General features: G+C 37.9%; 1 protein-coding gene and 1 long non-coding RNA gene across 7 annotated transcripts in view; one reads left to right on the plus strand and one right to left on the minus strand.

The window, feature by feature from the left end:
* sona (sol narae) overlaps window positions 1–20265 on the minus strand; it is a 43043-nt gene that overhangs the window by 1561 nt on the left and 21217 nt on the right. For 3 of the 6 annotated variants that reach the window (XM_012369306.2, XM_012369303.2, XM_012369305.2), the window contains exons 3-17: window positions 15418–15518; window positions 12084–12144; window positions 10944–11158; window positions 10626–10715; window positions 7885–8083; window positions 7457–7586; window positions 7193–7322; window positions 6950–7092; window positions 3895–3950; window positions 2098–2224; window positions 1856–2020; window positions 1607–1733; window positions 1294–1398; window positions 880–1031; window positions 94–524 (exon numbers count right to left, since the gene is read on the minus strand). In XM_012369306.2, coding sequence (XP_012224729.1) covers window positions 94–524; window positions 880–1031; window positions 1294–1398; window positions 1607–1733; window positions 1856–2020; window positions 2098–2224; window positions 3895–3950; window positions 6950–7092; window positions 7193–7322; window positions 7457–7586; window positions 7885–8083; window positions 10626–10715; window positions 10944–11158; window positions 12084–12144; window positions 15418–15480 — 2194 coding nt within the window. In that variant the 5' untranslated portion in view covers window positions 15481–15518. Of the gene's footprint in view, window positions 1–93; window positions 525–879; window positions 1032–1293; window positions 1399–1606; window positions 1734–1855; window positions 2021–2097; window positions 2225–3894; window positions 3951–6314; window positions 6368–6949; window positions 7093–7192; window positions 7323–7456; window positions 7587–7884; window positions 8084–10625; window positions 10716–10943; window positions 11159–12083; window positions 12145–15417; window positions 15519–20265 lie in introns of all 6 variants that reach the window. The other 3 variants (XM_067359298.1, XM_012369307.2, XM_067359297.1) reach the window with 2 other exon arrangements.
* On the plus strand, window positions 1266–2953 carry LOC137001116 (uncharacterized). The gene is made up of 2 exons (XR_010891243.1): window positions 1266–1406; window positions 1585–2953. It is a non-coding gene; the product is annotated as an uncharacterized lncRNA (long non-coding RNA).

The following is a 20265-nucleotide window of genomic DNA, read 5'->3' on the forward strand; positions in this document are numbered from 1 at the left end:
CATGCAGAATTAAAGACTCGCCTCGAGCCGGAGAGAAGGTAGAGAGAAGAGTGTAGCGAGATGATACAGAGATCTGATTGAGGATTCTCTTACCGCGGCCGTCATTTAGATGGCCGTTTTGGTATCCTTTGGTCGTCGTGGACCACGACACCGCGGCGACCGTGCTCTTATACTTGAACGGACTAACTTTCGGACCGTAAGTGACCTTCGAAGCGGTACCGACGGTGTACGAGTTGAAGAAATTGAAGCTTCTTTTGGTGGTCGTGCTGACGCTGCCGCCACCACCACTGCCTCCCTTATCGTTATCATTATCACTACTGCTACTATTATAGTATTTAGTTTTGTATCGATCGTATAAGCTATTCACGGTCGTCAGTGTGTACTTGGACGTGTTTAAGAACGGTGTGACGCGTTTGTAAGAATTAGTCGTTATCGACGTCGTTATCGTCGTCGCCGCCGTCGCCGGTGTCGACGTAACTACGTTCGATAACGGCGTGCTGTGTGTCGTTGAGTCCCATGGGTACCTGCGTAGCATATTATCATGGCATTATTACACGTGTTTGCGGTGTATTCAGTTTCACGATGCGTCAACATCGGCGAGTAAATCAGCAGCTTTTTATCGTGTCAAATAGATCGATTGTTATTCGGTCCTCGATTCGAGACAAGTTTTATTCTTCTTTCATATTTCAAAATTACTAGTAATACTTTTTTTTCTGCGGATTTTAAAAAGATCAATTGATTAAGAAATTACATGCAAATTACATAAAAAAAAATACGCGTGGAGTTGAAGGGTTAATGAAATCCCTTCAACGCGTGATGCAGTTTTTGTTACTCGCATTTCCGGGGGGAGGTTGTTCCGAAAAATTGCTGGACCATTACCTGTAGTCTGTGTTGTTGTACTGTGCGAATATCGGCCGATTGTGCAACGCAGGATTGAATATGCTGTCTCGGCGCACATACGTCGGAATGTTTTGCGTGTAGTCCGGTATTATGTTCTCGTGCTCCACCACGCACTTTCCGTTCAGGCAGTACTGTAAAATCAACGTTCGCGATTAACAACTGTGCAAAGACATCCCGGTGAAATATGCCCGGGCATTATCTCGACGTGGCATTACATAATGCGCGCACGCCACCCGATATACCGAGATTTATGAGATCACTTCTGCTGTAATTGCGACGCGTGGCGCACCCATTGCGGAAGCCGTGGTTTTTACACAAATTGTATTACAACTCTGCATTGACAGAGGCGATCGTTGGAGAAATGTGCTAAAAAAAAATGCTTTTCTTTTGTACCTGACCGTCCCCGCAAGGCGAGCCTTCGGCTGCCGGACGATACGCCACGCAGTATCCGGATCCAGCGTCGAAACAAAACAGCTGAGCGCAAACCCGATCGTCTTTCTAAAATGGTATGCAAATGTGAAATATCAATAATTTGGTAAGTGAATCAAAATGTAATAAGTGTAACATAAGTAATTTGATGTACGAGATAAAAAGTGAAATTCTATTCGTTTTACATATATACGCAAGCAAGAAGAACAATAGACGAATATAATTAAACAAATTAATATAAAATTTTTCACGCAGGCACGAAGACTGCGAGACGTACGAAACAAGCGCTTGTTCCGCGATCCTTCCGGCATTGCGCGTCTAAGGATAACAGTTTTCCGGGAAGCACTCTGGGCAGTGCCTCGTCTTCGTGTGGCGCGTTGTATAAGCAGGTTGCTGTATCACCACTGGAAATCAAGGAAGTGGTAGTCATACATTTGAACAAATGAATTATTTATTTGCAGAAAGAAGGGAATCAAAATGTTCAGCGGCGTGCAATTCAGAGCTTTAATGCACGGAGATTAATTACTTTAAAAAATGATGGAAGGAGGACACACTGCAGTGAGACCACTTGAAGCCCTTCTCGGTGTGCCTAAGATCGCTCATGATGTATCCGTCTTCCCAACGGCACTTTTCGGCGCCCGGTCCACCCAAATAGCTGGGCGGCGGCGAACCATCGTGGACGGCGCCCAATCTTCAATTCACACAGAACGCGTGCGGTGAACGAAACGGCAAGCGACCAGAGCGGCAAGATAATTTGGCGTTACTTACAAGTGACCGACTTCGTGTGCGGCAACGATGATACCGCTGAATCCACCGGTATCTTCGATAATAGCGACTGAATTCACCTTCTCGAGACGTTTATTCACCACGCACGCCCCGCCGACGTACGCGAATCCTGCGTACGCAGAAGAGAGACTCTTTAAGCACGCATTCGGCATTCAGCAAAGTATAAAATGTAAATAGAGCATTAATTCTCTAACGTTGCCAAGATTGATTTTAGTAAACAAGCTGTCTTATTAGTACCTGAATAGCAACATGTAAAGGCACGTCTTCACTGTAAACTCGTCTTATTTACCGAGCGTCATTGAATCACGCGTACAATTGAAGAATACTGTAATATTCGCATTCAGAGTGAAGACGCGCGTACATCTAGCATAGATATTAAAGATATTATTGCGTACTTCGAGTTAAAAGAATTAATAATATTAATTCGATTGAATAAATGTGGTTATCGATATACGCGGCGCATGCATCCGGCGTTATAATTCGCCGCCCAATGGTTAATGAGAGAGTTAGCCGAAGTATCAGACGTAATTTACGTTCTCGAGGTGTTTGTGCGGGTGAATCGGTCGATCGACGGATTAGGATTTTCACCCCCTCCCGCCCCCTCCCCCGATTCTTCCTGATCCGATATCGATCGACGGCTCTCTCGAAGATGTACCTCGACGATGTATTTAAAGTTGCTATGTGATTTCAAAGACTTACCAAAGACCAACGATCCATGATAATAACGCAGCCAAAGATACAGAAGATACATAAGTCGTGAATTATTTAAGAGAGATATAGAACAAAGTGCATAGGCGATGTAAACGAGAAAAAAATGACAAGAAAAAAATGAAACTTTTCCCTTTTCTGTTTTTTTTTTTTTTTTTTTTTTTTTTTTTACTTTTTGTGACTTTTCATGTTTCTCGCCAACGAGCAAAACGCATATGTTATCATAATTTGAGAACAATCTCGGTTTACAAGACTGTAAAACAATAGTAAGTATGTACATAAATGCGGAAGTAGAGAGTGTAGATACAGTGGCGGATTATAATGAAGTTATCACAAGCACGTTTTTAGATTTTTGCGATTTATGTGCGATAATATGATTAACAAATTGACATTCGTAATTACTAACGTTTTAACAAAGTAAAATTATTTTATTTTACTTTATCTCGTTCTGCTTTATTTCAGGTATTGTTATTAGCGATTTTATTCCACGAGAATGTGCTAATTTTATTTTATCTTCAAGTTAGCTGAATTGATTTTTAGGTGCATGGATATTTTTTACGGTGCACCTAAGTCCGCCACTGTGATAGATATTGAAACCTAGCACATATATGCAATAGATATAACACATATAGAAGTAAGTTTAAGCAACTGTGCAAGGGAACAGCAGAGTTCGAAAGAGGTAATTGCTTGACGCATTCTCATTGCCGAATTGCAATTTGTATGATGCGCGTGTAGCACCGTAAGAAGAGGAGAGTACAAGGCATTAGAAGAAAGAAGATACACATATATATTAATGAAATACGTAACAGCAGGCTTGTCTCGAATAATTGCCTTGTTTAAAAAAATAACAATAAAAAAAAAGAATATAAAACTCTGATCTATTTTTCAACTTTTGAAAAAATTCTTATTCATCTAGTTAGATCTATTTGTTGCCTTTTTAAAAAAAAATTTACTATATCAACTGCAAATCTGGAAATTTAAATTTTCGCAAGGCAGTGTGCATGTGCAAGATTTAAAGTTGGGAAAGCTAAAACAAGATTTTCCTTTCTCCTCGTTCGAAAAGAAACATACCTGCGGTTCCTCTATTGCACACATCATTCGCGTATTGCCTCCTGCACATATCTAATCTGCAATACAATAATAAAAATACTCTTTATCATGTAGATTCACACTGGGCGACATTTCTGACACCGGTCACGGGACGAAACAACAATCAGACAGCGGATTATGAGTTTATCGAAAAAATCCGCTCGCGTTGTTTCTTTCGTACACAAGCTAATAAAGAATGAATGACAAAATATATAGAATCATTGTGCGCTGTCAAGATAAGTTCAAACCACGTACGAATCGATTTGAAGTCGCAGAGTTCGCTGGATTTCTAGAAGATTGGAATATTAATGATAATCAATCCTCCCCAGAAGATAATCGCTGGATAGAAAATTGTGCAATACACAACACTGTCTTGTATTTTGCGATAAAAGTTCAATTCTTTCGGCAATAATCAATACCACCGATTTGCGTGTGGTCGAAAGCAGACACCCGCGAAGCAAATCTTGCTAATCAGAGTTCGAAAACGGTACAATTTCGGTAAGATCAGATTTTTGGCGTATTGCAGATACGCGAAAATAATTTTTGTATTTATGACGATAAAACCACCGCGAATTAACGGACAATTAAGACACCCTGAAACACGTAGCATGCTAAGCATTTGCTTGTGGGATGTGAATTATTTTCAAAATCGAGTTTCAAAAAAGAAACACTTAATTTTTAATGCTTCAAGCTTTCTTCGCACCGAAATCTACGGGTTTCAACTTCTGTCGCAAATTCTCCGCGCTAAATGGATGCTCTTCTTTCCGAAAGTGGTTTTTCGAACAAAACGCGTGTTGCGAAAGCATGTAAGTGGGGGCGTACTATAAGGAAAAGTGGCGTATTAAAAAAAAAGAAGCAAAAATCACACACTGTGTGTTCCTAGTGCGTAAATAAATGTTCGCCGATTAAGCGGTGATCTTTTTCATCGCACGCGCATCAGAGTCGATTAATCAATTTTGTGCGAGATTGCCAGCCGGCATTTTCGATCGCGCGCTTCAGCGGAACACCTGTCGTGGATGCTAAAAACGCGACTTCGATTTATTACATGAGATTTCATGTTCGAACGGCGCAACTTTTCATAATCGTAAAAGGGACTGGCGAAAATTATTCATACGTCTAACAAGTCATATCATGCAAATCTACATAAATTGAGATTCCACGGATTAGCTTTTGTTGTTTTGCTTAATTTATTGATTTATGATAGTTTCGGGCAAAATAGTAATCATTAATAATGTAAAACATGTAAGAGCTTGAAAGACTAGCAGCAGTTCGATGTATTATTCATATATGTTATGTTACATACAAACAAAATTCACTTAAGTAAAAATTAATATTCGACGAGTTTTCAATTGTAGCTTGCGATTTCTCAAGAGTGATTTTTTAAGTGTAGACATAGTTTCTAAAATAGCATATATTATTTGAATTTGTTATTGACAATTATTAATGACATTACTAATATTATAAATCTATCAAGAAGAAAAATACGTATTTACATTAAAACCAGCTCAATTTATGTAGAATTACATTATACAACAGTGTGAATAATTTTGCGCTAATCAACATACGCGCATTTTTAAGGAGTTATAGAAGATTCGAGTCGAGTTTTACGACTTTTCGATGCAAATGTCAGACTGGTCTGTCCGGAGACGCGCGATGGTACATGTTACGTATCATCCGCGATGCTCTCCAAATCTATCTGTGCAAACTCGTTTCCGTATGCGATATCCATATTATACGTATGTTATTAATCACGCGGTTGACAATTATTTGATGTTTACGAGATATTTTCACGGCCGTGGAATCACGCGTTATTAATTGAATTAAGATTAGTGGTACCATACCCACTCGTCATTTACTCCTCACTCGGAGTGTGTGCGTAAGAAGCTGTGGTGCATTGTCTCGCAAATCGATTGCAAGTCCTTAATCTCACTCGCCGGCCGACAGAAACGTCGCGACACTTTCCGTTTGATGAATTTCAAAACGCGCTAAAATCGCAAACCTTTCCAATTCCTGCGCCTTCCAATAGTCATTGAGGAGAAAAGTGTGGCAGCTTTTCTGTCGACGAGTGCACGTTAAAAGTCACACGAGGAAGATGTTCCTATCTAAAATTGTGTATATCACGAGCTATTGATTTTTCTTTTATACAGTACGATTTCTTACTTGATAAATGTTCCCGTTAAACGATACGCGCGTAGCATGTTTAGAGAGAATATCTTCCTCGAGACTCCCAAGAGCTACTTCAACAATGCTACTGTACCTGTTAGGCTATATATACCATTACTGCACCTTCAACAATATACCGTCAATTATATACAAGCTAGCGAATATGCTGTATACAATGGAAAATACATTACGTTGAAAAAAAAAAAAATAATGCGTGATCGCTATGTAATAAACCATACCGGCAGTTCCCTTAGTGCAGCGGCCGCCTTTCCTACGACGGCACATATCATACCTGTTTTGCGGAATAAAAATCGAGAGTATGAAATCATCAGAATAGATCGTGAGGATTATAGTAAATATTATCGGTTATAGAAGAAACGATGCGGTCTTGAGCTTTAAGAATCACACATGAAAGGCGTTAAAACAAACTTCCCGATGAAAGAATTTTGCTGCAAAAACTTTGTAAAAATTACAAAGACACTTTCTACGGAGAAATCAAAGATTTTTATCGAGAATTAAAGCATAATACTTCTTAGAAACTTTAGAAAAATTAATTTTTTCACACTTTCAGAAAATTTTCCATCGAGAATATAATATCGTTACGTTAAACAGACATGTAGAAATCAAACGAGAGTATTCAAAGCAATCACTGTACGTTTCTAAGGAATTTAAGAGGAAAAAAATACTCTTGTGATACATTAGCATATCACGTTTTTCTCATTACGTCGTGGAATTAATAAGTGCTCATTTTTCTGTCACGATAATAGATAAAAAAAATGATCGGAGATTCGTTGTTTTTGCAGGCGCTTTCATGACTTAGCGTTCAAGTCTAAAGTGGCGCATATAATGCGCATTACGGATCAGACACTCTTACTTTGTAACGGCGACAGCGATGTCGTATACAGGAAGTCTCCTCTCCCGGAAAAGATATTTGCCCATGTCAGTCAGCGCGGCTGCTGAGTCGATCGCATCTCTTCCCACGCGATTCCTTTCTAGGTACGGCGTCGCGTCTCGTCCCTGAATACAGTGCATTTTAATTTATCCGTACAAAAGAGACGCTTCCGAAACATTGGAAAAAAAATTTTTTTAAATCGTGCTGTAGTTCATCGTCTCTCACCCGTGAAATAATTATCCCCGCTATACTGATACGTATTTTCGGCCCCTTGAGTAATTTATACCTCAGATCCACTCCATTCCAAAAGGACACGAAGTATCTCTTTATCTGCACGTTATCGCCGCCGTGCAATCTGGAACGAGAAGGTGCATTCGTTTATAAATGCCGATGCAGGTTTGCGTAATCTCCGCGTACGCGAGGAAAATATAAATATAATGATCAGCTGTGTATATCGCGAATGTTTTAATAATGCATTAGTTGATTTACCTGTACCCATCATAATCCACAATACAAAGGATTTCCGGGTAAATGACGTACGGTGCTTCACGCTTCGATCTGTTATTGATCGAGCGCTTAATTCTAAACCTCTTGGCTAAGTGGTCGGGTTCCATAAGCACTAAAATATTTGTACTTGTAAAATAATGTGCAATAAAAATTTCACGCAGTTCAGATTAATTTTCGTATAATTTAGAGAACGATAAGACATTAATAAATATTTGCAATTCTCTAAGGTAGCATTCTGCTTTATGCAAGATTTACAAAACTCGTACGAATCTTATTTTAATAATAGATTTTTTTTTATCAATTTTGAAGTCAGTTTGTTAAGCAATTGTTTGATGTGGAAATTGATTCATGCTCTTTTAAAAAATATCCACTTAAATGTGTAATAAAAATAAAAATATTAATGTACTCACAAAAGTCGTTGTACTCGTCGCCGGCAGGTTGATCCACTTTTTTAAAAACAATGTGATGGCTTGTGTGCTTCAGACCTTCATTTCTGGTAACATTAGGCAGTAATTTGGATTCGTGAAGTGCTGGCGTTTTATTCACCACTTCTTGTAGAACCCGTTCTGGCAGTGGTCGAATGATCAATTCTGAACCGATGGTTCCGTCCTGAATGGAAATGTGTTGTACACTTTAACGAAATGAATGAGGTTCTGAATGAACGCGTAATATTACTACAGAATCAACTATATTATTCTCTTGAAAATTTTTAATTATTAATAATTCCACATTGCATAGTTTATACTTCAATTTGAGTAGATTATTTGTTTATAAAAAGATTTTTAAAATGGGTCGTGCAATTCTGCAATTATTTTTGATAAAATAGCAAAGCAAAATTTTGTTTTTAGTTAAAAAAATGCAATGCTTTGTTTATATAAAACTAAGTTGCACAACTGTGTTCAGATAGCACGTGTAGTAGCAAAGTTCCTCGTAATTAACTGTGGCTCTAACTGTAATTGTAACAGTCTCTCTTAAACAACCGCAATGCTTCTATATATTTTTCTGCAAAAAAATTTGACATAAATAATAAAAAGACGCAAGATAAATTATGAAGATTACAATTTGAAAACAATATCATATATCAAATAAACTTAAACAGAAAGACAAAATCTAACAAATAAAATGCGATTGCAGTTACTGAACATTTCTCAACTTTGAAACAATCGGAACAACTATGCTTAATCATCACACCTGATCATGACGTATAGAATTAAAAATGATTTCCGCCTGTTTATATTTCACGAATTGCGCAAACTATACGTAGAAATATCACCGTATATGAATCATTAGTTGAGGCGTGCTTCAAATCGAGCGTTTCCATCTGAGAAATCTGTATGTGTTTTGCGATACAGCGAGGCGAATTATTCGCGCGATATTCCCGATTCGAACACGATCGAGCCATTCGATCTTGCCGGTCTAAAAGGTGCATTGGTCAGAGATTCCGAGAGAGGGGGAGTGAAAGCGAAAGGTCAAGACACCGCGGGGTCACTTAGAACAACGCTTTTATGGCGTTATTATGTAATCGAGCCTATATTATGTGCAAGCCCGCAGCCTGGACGACATTACGGTTTCGCCTTCGCAAAAATTACACTGCAACTCCCACGCGCGAGTCGCCGTTAAAGCCGCACGAGATTGATCCTATCGTGTCGGATCCTTATGCAGGTGAATGAGAGAGGGTACTTTCGTACCGTTACGATTAACTTTCACGACTCCTGTGAGGTATACGTCGATATAATTGTAACATTCATTTGCATTTGCACCAGTTATGTTCGCATTTGTATCGTAATTTCGCGTATAAAATCAATTGCCAGAATTAATTTGTCCCACGTTAAATACATAAATAAATTTTGCGGAAAAATCTTAATTAAAGAAACCGATGTATTGCACGAGTAATTCTGACGTTCGCTAACATGATGTGGAAATCTTCTTGTATTACTGAAACTATATATGTGATAAGGGCGGTAAAGGCAAACATCCGTGTAAGTCGCTTCCTGAAACCGCAATTAAGAGCTTTGCAAGAGAAATCAAGTCACGCTCCTTTGAACGCGGAATTATTAGGAGCAGCGTTCTTCTTTCTCTCTTAAAATTGCAGACTGCAGCGATAAAATCGATCGCATCAAAGTTTGACTTCTAATTTTGTGGATACAGTAGCTTCGCGTGGAACTTTCATCCGAGACCGTCGAGTCAGAAAACGTTGGTGTTGCGAGTGCAAAGGGGAAATGTCAAAATCGCGATATCGTCGGTATTTAAGTAACTACGCCTTGTACGCTTCGCTGCACACTACATATAACGTCGTGACTATGTGCGACAATGATATCCGCGATTATGAAAGTGACCTAAGTTATATATCCGGAGACAATTAGATAATCGTGCCTTTGTATACTAAAAAACTATTTTTTAAAGTATTTAAATGTGAAAAAAATCCTGTCGCAAGAATATCGAAAGAAATCATCGTCCATTAATATTTTAGTACCATTCGCTAAATCTGCGGTTGGTCTTAATTAATTACTGGAATCACGACTACCTCGTGAAGATACCAAAAATCACTAAATCATGTCTATAAAATATAGTTCTCATAATTCATGGCACGTTTGACGGAAACGACATTCCAGCGATTCTGTATATGAATTTTCGGCGATGGTCTCGCAGCGGGACAGTAACATTCGCTCCAACATTTTAATTATAATAAATCTCCATCGACGAGACTCATTGTATATACATTTTTATTGATTTACGCTAATGTCAAGCGTAAATTAATTTTATTGCCGGAGGCAAGGGCGAAGAGATGTTAAATTTGGCTAAGCTGATAAAGCAATTACACTCGCTTAACCAGCAGAGCAACGAGAGATGAGCTGTAATTAAATAATAAGTAATTCGCGTTACTTGTGTAATATGCTTTCGTGCAAACACGACTCGATAAGCTATTGTTCAATGCGATTGTCGCTTACACCAAAATTATATCAGCCACTCGTTTTTAGTAATTGTTTTATCCTCGTCGCAAAAATGTCACGCTATGCGGCACGAGAAATTGCGATAGTGCTATAATTATAATAAGGGTCCTAAGAGCGAGTCGTGCCGGTTGACGAAAGACAACCCGCAATAATGGGGTGGTGACGAAAGGAAACATTAAGAAAGAAGAATGGTCGCTTACAATGCGCACTTTCCCAGTTGTGTCGTGGTGCAGCAGAATTGAAGCCATGTTCTCCGTGTCTTGATAGATGTCACCGATATCCACGTTGACCTGGAATGAAAGAAACGATTGAAAATCGGCTTCGCCAGACATCTCACCGGTGAACTGAATTAAATAAGCGATTCAATGGTTTTTCAAAATACTTCGACGAATTAATGTGATTACGTACGATTTTCTTGAATATTCCAGTTTGATTGTCGCTAATTTTGAAAGACAAAGAGAAATCCAAGTTTAGAAAAAAAAAAAAAATTGTACAAAGCAATTACACGCGAGACTTACATCCTTCACCCTCTCGTAATGAAGGCCGTCAGGTTGCGACGTGTTTTTGGTGACGGTCCACATCGGGAGGCTGTTTGCCGTCAGCAGTCCTTCCGTGGGCTTCAATGAGAGGCTGATATCTTTGCCGAAGGCCCTTAAGTGGATCTGCGGCTTCGCGTCCACGCTCCTCTTGTGCACGATCGTATGCAACACGGGCACGACTTCGTACGGCGGCACTGCGGTTTGAGGGTGCAAAACGCGTTTACAACCACCGTAAGATCATCCTTTGTTCTCCAACAAAGTATTAAAAAAAAACCCCTTTCGTTTAAAAATAACAGTTTTCAAACATGGTTTTATGGGGAAAGCAAGCTAGGCGACTTAATTGTTTCTGTTCTCGAGTCATCTGCGTTTGACTGTCGCTAAAAAAAACCGTGGTTATTCGATACGAAAGTCAAGTTAAGTAAAAACCTTTCAAAAACGACGTTAAAGCGATCTTTAAATATGTATCTCTGAATAATGAATTCGATAAATATTCATCGAAAATGATTCACGATGGAGAATTTGAGTTTAATGGCCTGTTTGTCGAACATAAAAAATATTCACGGCTTTTATTCTTCAATTTCTTTGTGTGTCAAATTGGAAATATGAGAGTAAATATGTTCTATGGACAACATTTTTCAGGTGGAATTTACTCGTCGTTTAACTCAGCGTGAGTCTCGTTTCAATAGAATTTTAATCGGACTGATTTAATAAGCCGTAAAAAATGACTTTTCTCAGCATTTTCACCAAGAAAAAGTAAAACCTAAATATTCAAAAGTGATTCTGAAACATTTCACATAGAGCCAATAAGGGGATAAATTTTTTATCTTGAAAAAGACACATCTCGAATTTTTATGCAATTTTTTACATACGTTTAGCGATCGTGTAAAAACTGCAAAAAAATTTAAAATAAAATTTTAAAGAAAACGCTTAGTAATTGCCTGAAGATGTCTTGTTCAAACAGCAAACGACGCGTCTCCGCTCCGCGCGTTGGAATAAAATTAATCGATGACCCGACGAGTTTTTTTCACGTCGTGTCAGAAGAAACGGTACATAGAAAAACGGAAAAGACAAACGCGTACATACACGCTCGCCATGAGTTACCTTTTTTGCTGTTATTACCTGACTCGTGTCCCGTGTAAAACACCGATAGCATCTCTTCCCTTGTCATGTGCTCGTGGATCTGAAACATAAATGAGCTTAAATGAAACACCGGATGTTCTTACGCAATCTGGATCGCGATTGTCGTAATCGCGCGCATTTTCTTAATCAATTCGACGGATAAATCCGCGACATGATATGCGAGCGATCGTAGCTTTCTAAGTGTGATACATAAATGTACAAGTGTAATGCGCAATGATAAATCAGATGAAATTTTCACCGATTCATTTAATACAAACGTTTGCTACAGTTACTTGAATGCTGTAATTATTTCAATAAGGAAATGAACGACTGGAGTGTAGAAAAAAAAAAATTTCGTGCGAGAACCTTTCGCGAGCAGCTTCCGGGATCTACAATTTCGTTATTATTGGTCATTATGTCATTTTGTATATTCTTTCGCTTGCGCGTCTCGACAGTTCCACGACTTCAATTTCGCTCTTTTTTTTTTTTTTTACCGGTCACAGCAGTACTTTCTTGGCTATTGTCTCCATTACACCAATATCGTGGGAATAGTAAAGCGAAATGAAATATTCTTGGGGATGATAACGCCCACGAGCAAAAAGACAGGCTTCGTGCCGTTACGTCACAAACGGTAGTCCCTCGCTGCGCTTGTAGATTAATTCGCGAATGAAATTTTGCTGAGGCTCTCAACAAAATAATTTATTGATTAAATAACAACTAGCGCTAATAAAGACTTGATCTCACGAAATAAAACTAAATAATAATTTTAGACTAATTAATCATTATTTTACTTAGTAATAATTTTAAATAATAAGCTACGCGATTCGTATGTAAATTCTGTTTAATAAGACCTTTACATATGTAAGATAATGAGCGCTATAATTTGATTAATAAGGTTGTTTAGAGCTGAAGCGACTTTTTCAAGTGTTCTCAGAAACCGCGGCTCGTCCGGTACGACGAGTTGTGATCAACAGCTATGAATGCGTATTCAGTTTTCCAATCGCGCTTCAAGGTCTGCTTCTACCATTTAATAGCGTTTACTTGCGCGTGTGTCACAGAAATCGAGCTGCAGCAATGAAACGATCAAAGCGCGGGAACTTCTAAGGTCGATCACTTTCGCTCATTATTATCGAACGTCCGATCGGGAGTCGATCGATTTACGGTTGTTTCACCGCCCTGGTTATGGCGAAACAAAGCGTTGAGTCTTTCGTTTATCCAGACATCCAAAATGTATTAGTTTGCAAGAAATATTTTTCTTTCCGCACATAAAAACTTGAAAACCATCAACGCTTCGACAGCTTTTACGTTAAAATCGACGAGTTTTCACATTTATTGGGAAATTTATCTTTATCGTTTAGAGATTAAAGTTATAAGACGTCTCGTTTACACGAGCGATTCCGTGTTCAAGTGAAATAGCTGTTAACTGAGAATTTCTCATGGCGATAGCTCCGGTCGCCGACAATGAATTTTGTAATACTCGTTAACCGTAACGCGAGCGAATCGCACGCTTTAATCGTAACGTGTTTCACGCGTCTGTGAGCAGAAAACCGTCAATCGATAGAAACGCCGTCCGTTTCTCCTCTGTGAAAAGTAGATTACTCTCTCGACAGCGGTATTCCGGTTTCGCTTTCGGTCTTTGCCGACCCAACAAGTACATCGCGAGATCCATGTAAATCATGTGGAACGGCTGCCGGAAATTGCGAGCGTAATCTCATTTGAAAGTAATTATTTGTATCATTTTCTAACTATTAGACCAAGAGACGATGAAAGAGAGATTTACGTAAGGCGACGGACCGTTCGACCAGCTCCAGCCGTTTATTCGCGATGATTCGGTCATTATTGAGTGGCGCCTCTCGTTCAATTACGTTATGTGTCAATTACCGGATGTATATTATTTCCGTATTGCGCTTCATTCGCGATTAAACATTCACGCTGTCTGTCAGGTGCTAATCGTAGATGCTAATCGTACGATCTACGCTTTGATATTTTCATTAATATCTCGCTCGAGATATTACTACCTGTACAGATACACAACTTCATCGAGATGACCTCAGCAGCTTAATATTTTATTATTAAGATCTCTATAAGCTATTATACATGCGTCACTTTTGATTTGTAACTCTTTTATGTATCGCATTTTAATATTTTATTGATTGTGATCTAACAAAAGCTACACACAAATGCAGACTGTTCCATATAATTCGCAACCATGATTTTAGCGATGAAGTTTCTGACACTTTAAATTCGGTTTTTTGTTTATGTTTAGAGTGAAAATAACGCAACTCTCAAACACAGTTACAAGAATTGCGCGATTGTGATTAATGTTTAAATTTCTCGAAAAAAAAAAAATCGAAAGAAAAGCAACGCATCTAAACAACGATGAATGGTTCGATGATTTTATTGCAATTTTGTACACGAAATTCTTACGTAAGTTAGAGGAGAGCTGGCCATTGACCACGCTCGTGATGATTATCTGCAACAAAATGACGCGCTCGACCGACGCGTGCTGAATCGTAACGTGCCATTAATCGCAATCCTTTCTTCTTTTTTTCACGCACTTTTTTTAATTACGAGACGACTATTGACACATAATACGATTGTAAATGCTACTAATCTCTTATTAACAAGATAATAAAGCATGTTTTACACTCAATTTAAAAAAAAATTCGCTACAAACAATGTTTAAAGTATGCGATTTTTAAACTTCTTGAATCAATAAATTTCTTAATATTTCTAATTTATTAAAATAAATTATAACAAAAAATTTAATTTTACTTTATTCGTATGAATTTCACGCAAACCTGATTGCGATCATTGATGATTATTGGAAAATAATTTTCTCGTAAATAATTGGCGCACCCAACATTCGCCGCGAGCTGCACACGATATTACGAAATGTCATTAATTTTTCTCACATTATCGAGCTTCAAGATAATTAATTCCTGGATTTGTTGCAATTACGCTAAATAATATTCAAAGTTAAATCTATGAAATATCTTTGCGCAAATGTAATTTCAAGTAAACAAAGGTACCGCAAAGAATCATTTAAGAATAAAATGTTAAAATTATTTTCCGCGTAATTTTGTATAATAATCAGAACGAGAAGAAAAGAAGAGAACATGCGTAAGTCAGAAGGCACTCTACTCGCGTACCGTGAACTCACCTCGACGTGATTAGAGCCGTCGTCGCACTCTCTGCGGTCGCGTTCGCCGCTTCAATTCAGTAAAATTATTCTTGTACATATACACGCGTACTCTTTGTCTCAAACGAGCAATTGCACGGAATAACGACGTATCCTTGAGCAGATCTTAACGATATTTGACTGCAATCTTACCTTGTGGCATCGTACGAGAGGTAGTAAGATGGCCATGCAGAGAAGGACAAGGGCGCGAGTCATTTTGCATAAAAATATTCCTGACTGGTTGCGTCACATCACTGAAACAAAAAATATTGTCGCCTTGTTAGTAAAAAAAAGGATAACAATAATTAGTGGTAAACGCGGTGAAGGTAAATACCTTCAAAAGCTTACAAAATTTCGCTCGACATTTATTTATCTACATTTAAACCCTTTCTTGTAAAATTTGGAGTTTATTTATCAATATTATTAAATCAACGCGAAACGCACCAATTAATTATGAATACAATCACCTTTTTTTCATTTTTCTTTCTTCCATCGATCGATTTATTGCACATTGACATTTAGTTGCACGGGCAATTAAAACATTTCGTCTGATATTCCATCCGATAACGCTTTTACGAAAATGATAATCATGTTTATTGCACGAGCGGATGAAAAGAGGAATTTCGCTCATTGGCACATAGAGCGCGATGAGGAAATCTCACGTGATTATATAATTTTCGCCACACCCGGTAAAATGTGAAAATGAAAAATCGAAATTAAAATCTCTATGATGGGTTCACGCATGCCTGGAATTGAAAATCACCGCACGGAGAAATGAGAGTGCGTTGTTGAATGCGAGCGAGTACGATGCGAGCGATCCCGGAAGGAAAGTTTTAGTTGCAGTCGGATTAACGCCGGCGTACTAGCACCGAAAGTTTCGAATACACACGTATCTATCAATCTACATTATCTATCAATCTCAATACACTCGGAAAATTCTCATGCTTATTAAACAAATATAATAATAAATGAATCTAAGCAAATTGTGAAAAAGAAAGGTAAAGAAAAATTAATATTTCTGTCTGAGTTGTCAGTATAATGCGCCCGTCAGGATTATCTTATGACAGCCAAAATTTTAAAAGGAAACAAGCTCGTTAAAAATGAATTATTAAATGACATCGTTGAAAACGTAAGCGTGCGTGGACGCAAATTAATCTTAAATCATGAAAATGAGCATTTTGATCTTTCGTAATTTGAATATAAAATATTAAAAAAGTTATCAATATTGAAAGTTGTCCATTTTGTGCATTTAAATAATTAAGCCATGCATCAAGCTGTACAAAATTAAAATATATTAATTTCAAAAATTTCTAAATTTATTAACGTGAAAAATTATTTTGGTATAAAAAAGTATGTTGAAAGAAACTATTTTTTTTCGAAGAATATAAAATTTGAAGATGTGAAAAACGGTGTGCAAGAATCTCTATATATTTTATTTATAAATTGTTTTTCTATTTGTTTCTCTACACATTTATCTGTCCATTTGCAATTTCTAATAACACATCTTTGACAAAAAAAGGTATCTGACATGAGCGATCGCAACAGTTTTGTTATTTGTTCTGATAAGTTTACTTTCTACGGCTTTCTTGTCTTTTCTGAAATGTCCGATTCAATTTTATGTAAAGAATTGAAGATTGCAAATCAAAGAGAATTAGCTCGTGTGCGGAGAAATCTATGGGAATTACGATCCAGAAGTAAAAGCGATCACACTAGAGCGAAAACACACGTGTCTCATTGTTTTAAGAAGAAACGATAATTTCTAGCCTGTGAGTAATATATTCAGCCTTACTGCAACAATAACGACGGTTTCATGAGTGACTCTATGTATTACTATAAGGAATCAGAATTCACACAATAACGTTGCAAACTATCCATTATGTTGTATTGTTTATGAATTTTAATCGCTTTGAATCGAAAGTTATTTATGCAGTCGTTAAGTAATTTCCAAGTAGTATCATATTCAAGTCTTTGTGTTGTTATCTTTAATATAGTAATAAATTCGTTGCGTTCTGGCGAAGAAGATGTCAGCGTTCCATTCAACTTTTCGCCGTCAAATACCTTCACACGATTGTAAAAATGTACTAATGCATCTTTATAGTCACTAATGTTGCCTCTGAATAAAAATTTATTAATTATTTATTTGGGTCATGAAATTCGAGCGATGAAAGTATTTTTACGTAATAAAATTTATAAATTTATGCAGATTTCAATTACGACAATTGTTATGTGACCGGTGAAAATTGATTTATTCGCGATGCCTTCGCATAATTAATATCATTATGCACACGCATTATGCAAAGTTATTTATTTTGGGTAAAATTAAAAGCTACGTTACGAGTCACATGCTGCAGAAGAGACGCGTTATCATCACGGCAAACTAAAAGTCTACGACATAATTGGTTCGCAGAAAAAAAATGCTTTCACCTAGAAGCAGACTTCACAATACGAATTTAGGCCATTGTTTGCGTTCGCCGTGTGACATCTAATTTTTTCTGCTGCTCGATTTCGTTCGAGTTAACTTTAGCAATTTGCGCAAACAATCGTAAAATGTAAAATATACATTTTAGAAAAAGAAGACGACTTTAACACGGCACAACAGCTGGTAAAGAGAAGATAAAAGAACGACTGGCCATTCGAGATGACTAAACTTATCCCAAATTATAAAAGCAGAAATCTCGTGTGAATAATGCAACATTCGCTTTTTATCTGACCTCGCAAAAACGAGTTTGGGCACAGCGCTGCATTATCAGTGTGACATTTATCATTTGTCTTATTGCTACTCGGTTCGGTCGGGCTGAACAATATATTTCCCTAAAAAACCGATTCTCGACGACAATTCTAGACGAAAGACGATAGGACGTTAAATTATCCCAAATTATGCAAATCAGCTCTTTTCATTGTTAGATGGATAAAAGAGTCTACTGCGACGTCTAATTCAGCTTGGTGAAATTAAATTCTGCGATCCGTGGATACGGCTGAGACGCATTTTGCAAATAACAACGATTCGACAGCAACAACTACGAGAAAGTAACTAATACTCATTTATTCTAAATGCTGTAAAAATAGAAATCGGTTATCGCGAACACGAGGAGCGTCACTTTCGCCTGACCTCGAAAACGCGAATTTGGGCCGTTGTTTGTGAATTGTGGGTGACACCTATCTCGTCTCATTTGTTCTGCATTTTGCGAGCGAGCGAAACAAACGTAACGATTCGCGCGGTCTTCATTTCTGCACGGCGTTAATTAACACGCGCGCCGGTAATTGCAGGTTATAAATGTCAACGCGGTTTATTCGCGGAGAAGACGAAGTTAAGTAAAGGGCAACTGGTTTCGTTGCACACTGAAAAGTTATGTTACAACCGAGAAGGAAAGGAGAGAGAGAGAGAGAGAGAGAGAGAGAGAGAGAGAGAGAGAGAGATGTAAAGAAATAGGAGGAGGACGTCCCGCGATTGCGAAAAGTGTAATTCCTCGCCTTTTGCTCGCTCAAGAGGCAAGCGGTACGATTTCATTCTCCACCTCAAGCATCTTCGTATCGTTAGCGACCTTAAGGCTTCTGATTCCTCGCTGCAGTTGAATTATGACGTCATGGACGAGAAATTGTGTCAAATTTCCTCTCGCGTTAAGTATACGTTCAGATAAATTAATTTCTCGCGTATCACCATTCACGCTTGATAGTGTAGATTAGTGCGAATTGATTGAACATAACGTTTCTCAGTTTATAGATTTTATTTCTCGCAATTACGTTATTAATATTAGTTCAACTGTCTAATTAATTTAATCGTGTCGTTATTGCAGCTCAAGCGCTCTTAGTATCGCACAAGTCTTTTTTTTTCTCCAGATTCGCATAGATGTCTTCTAAAGGCGCGAAACTTGTGTTTCCTCGAAGCTTGTAGTTTTATAGATATTGAATCTCAAGCAAACCGGTTTCAATTTCCTTTATTGCCCATATTAAAATCATTCGATTTGTTTCGAATCGAACGACGTAGTTTGATGGAAATTTATGATATTTACATACTTTGTTGGCGGTCTCTTTTATGATCGCAGAGAAAAAGTCGCTAATTTTATTGTGCGAATGTGTTTGCTTCCCATTTGCAAAGCGGACGGATACAATGCGGCGGGCTAATCGGCGGTAGTTCTATCCCACGTTCAATGACTTTCCTTGGGCCCCGGGTGCTTGTAGACAGCAGGAAGTAATGAGAAGCGCTCATTTCCGGAATATGAAAATACCGGTCGGGACGGATTGAGTGTCGCGAGAGATCGTGACTGTGATCGCTCTTCCACTTACTATAATATACATTGTCACTGTGAAATTTTAGCGAATCGCTGTCGTAAATTCCACTATAAGATTTTTACAGACGGCGTTTCAACAACAAATTTTCTAACTAATTTGAAATCAATTTTTTCATAGCGCAAATAATATTTAATTTTGTTGATAATTTACAAAAATACAGCACCAATTGGATAAAACAAGAAAATTGTTGTGAAAACTGTTTAGTGTGGATAATCGACACCTAATTATATGATTCATCATGCTGTCTTATTATCGTGCTGTAATATTTCGATGTGATAGGCGCGAAATCTCTCTCGATTTCACTGTAATCGTCGCGTCTTCAGTTATCCGACGCGAGCGCAAATCTTCGCGAAACGTATTACATTTCCGAATACATCATATTTTCTCATCGTAAAAGTGCTACATAAAAAGATCAGTCAGATTCTCTTTCGTTTATTCGCGTACTGCGAAAAAAATCCTGTTGAACGGAACGTGCACGGGCGATTATCTTCCAAGAAAGTGATGACGTGAGTGATCGAGCGTGACACAGGTGTTGTTAGTGCACTATTCGCAGAGTTCGTAAATCAATGCATCGACACGCACGGCAATGAGAAAAGAGAAGAGGAAAGAGAAGCGAAGAGACAAAGCGGTATCGTATTATGCAAAGTAGGAAGATATTTCGAGAACGCGCCAATGTCACGTCAAAGAATTAAAGTGAGGTTCTTAATACGC

Source organism: Linepithema humile, chromosome 7 (assembly GCF_040581485.1).
Source record: "Linepithema humile isolate Giens D197 chromosome 7, Lhum_UNIL_v1.0, whole genome shotgun sequence".
Taxonomy (NCBI): domain Eukaryota; kingdom Metazoa; phylum Arthropoda; class Insecta; order Hymenoptera; family Formicidae; genus Linepithema; species Linepithema humile.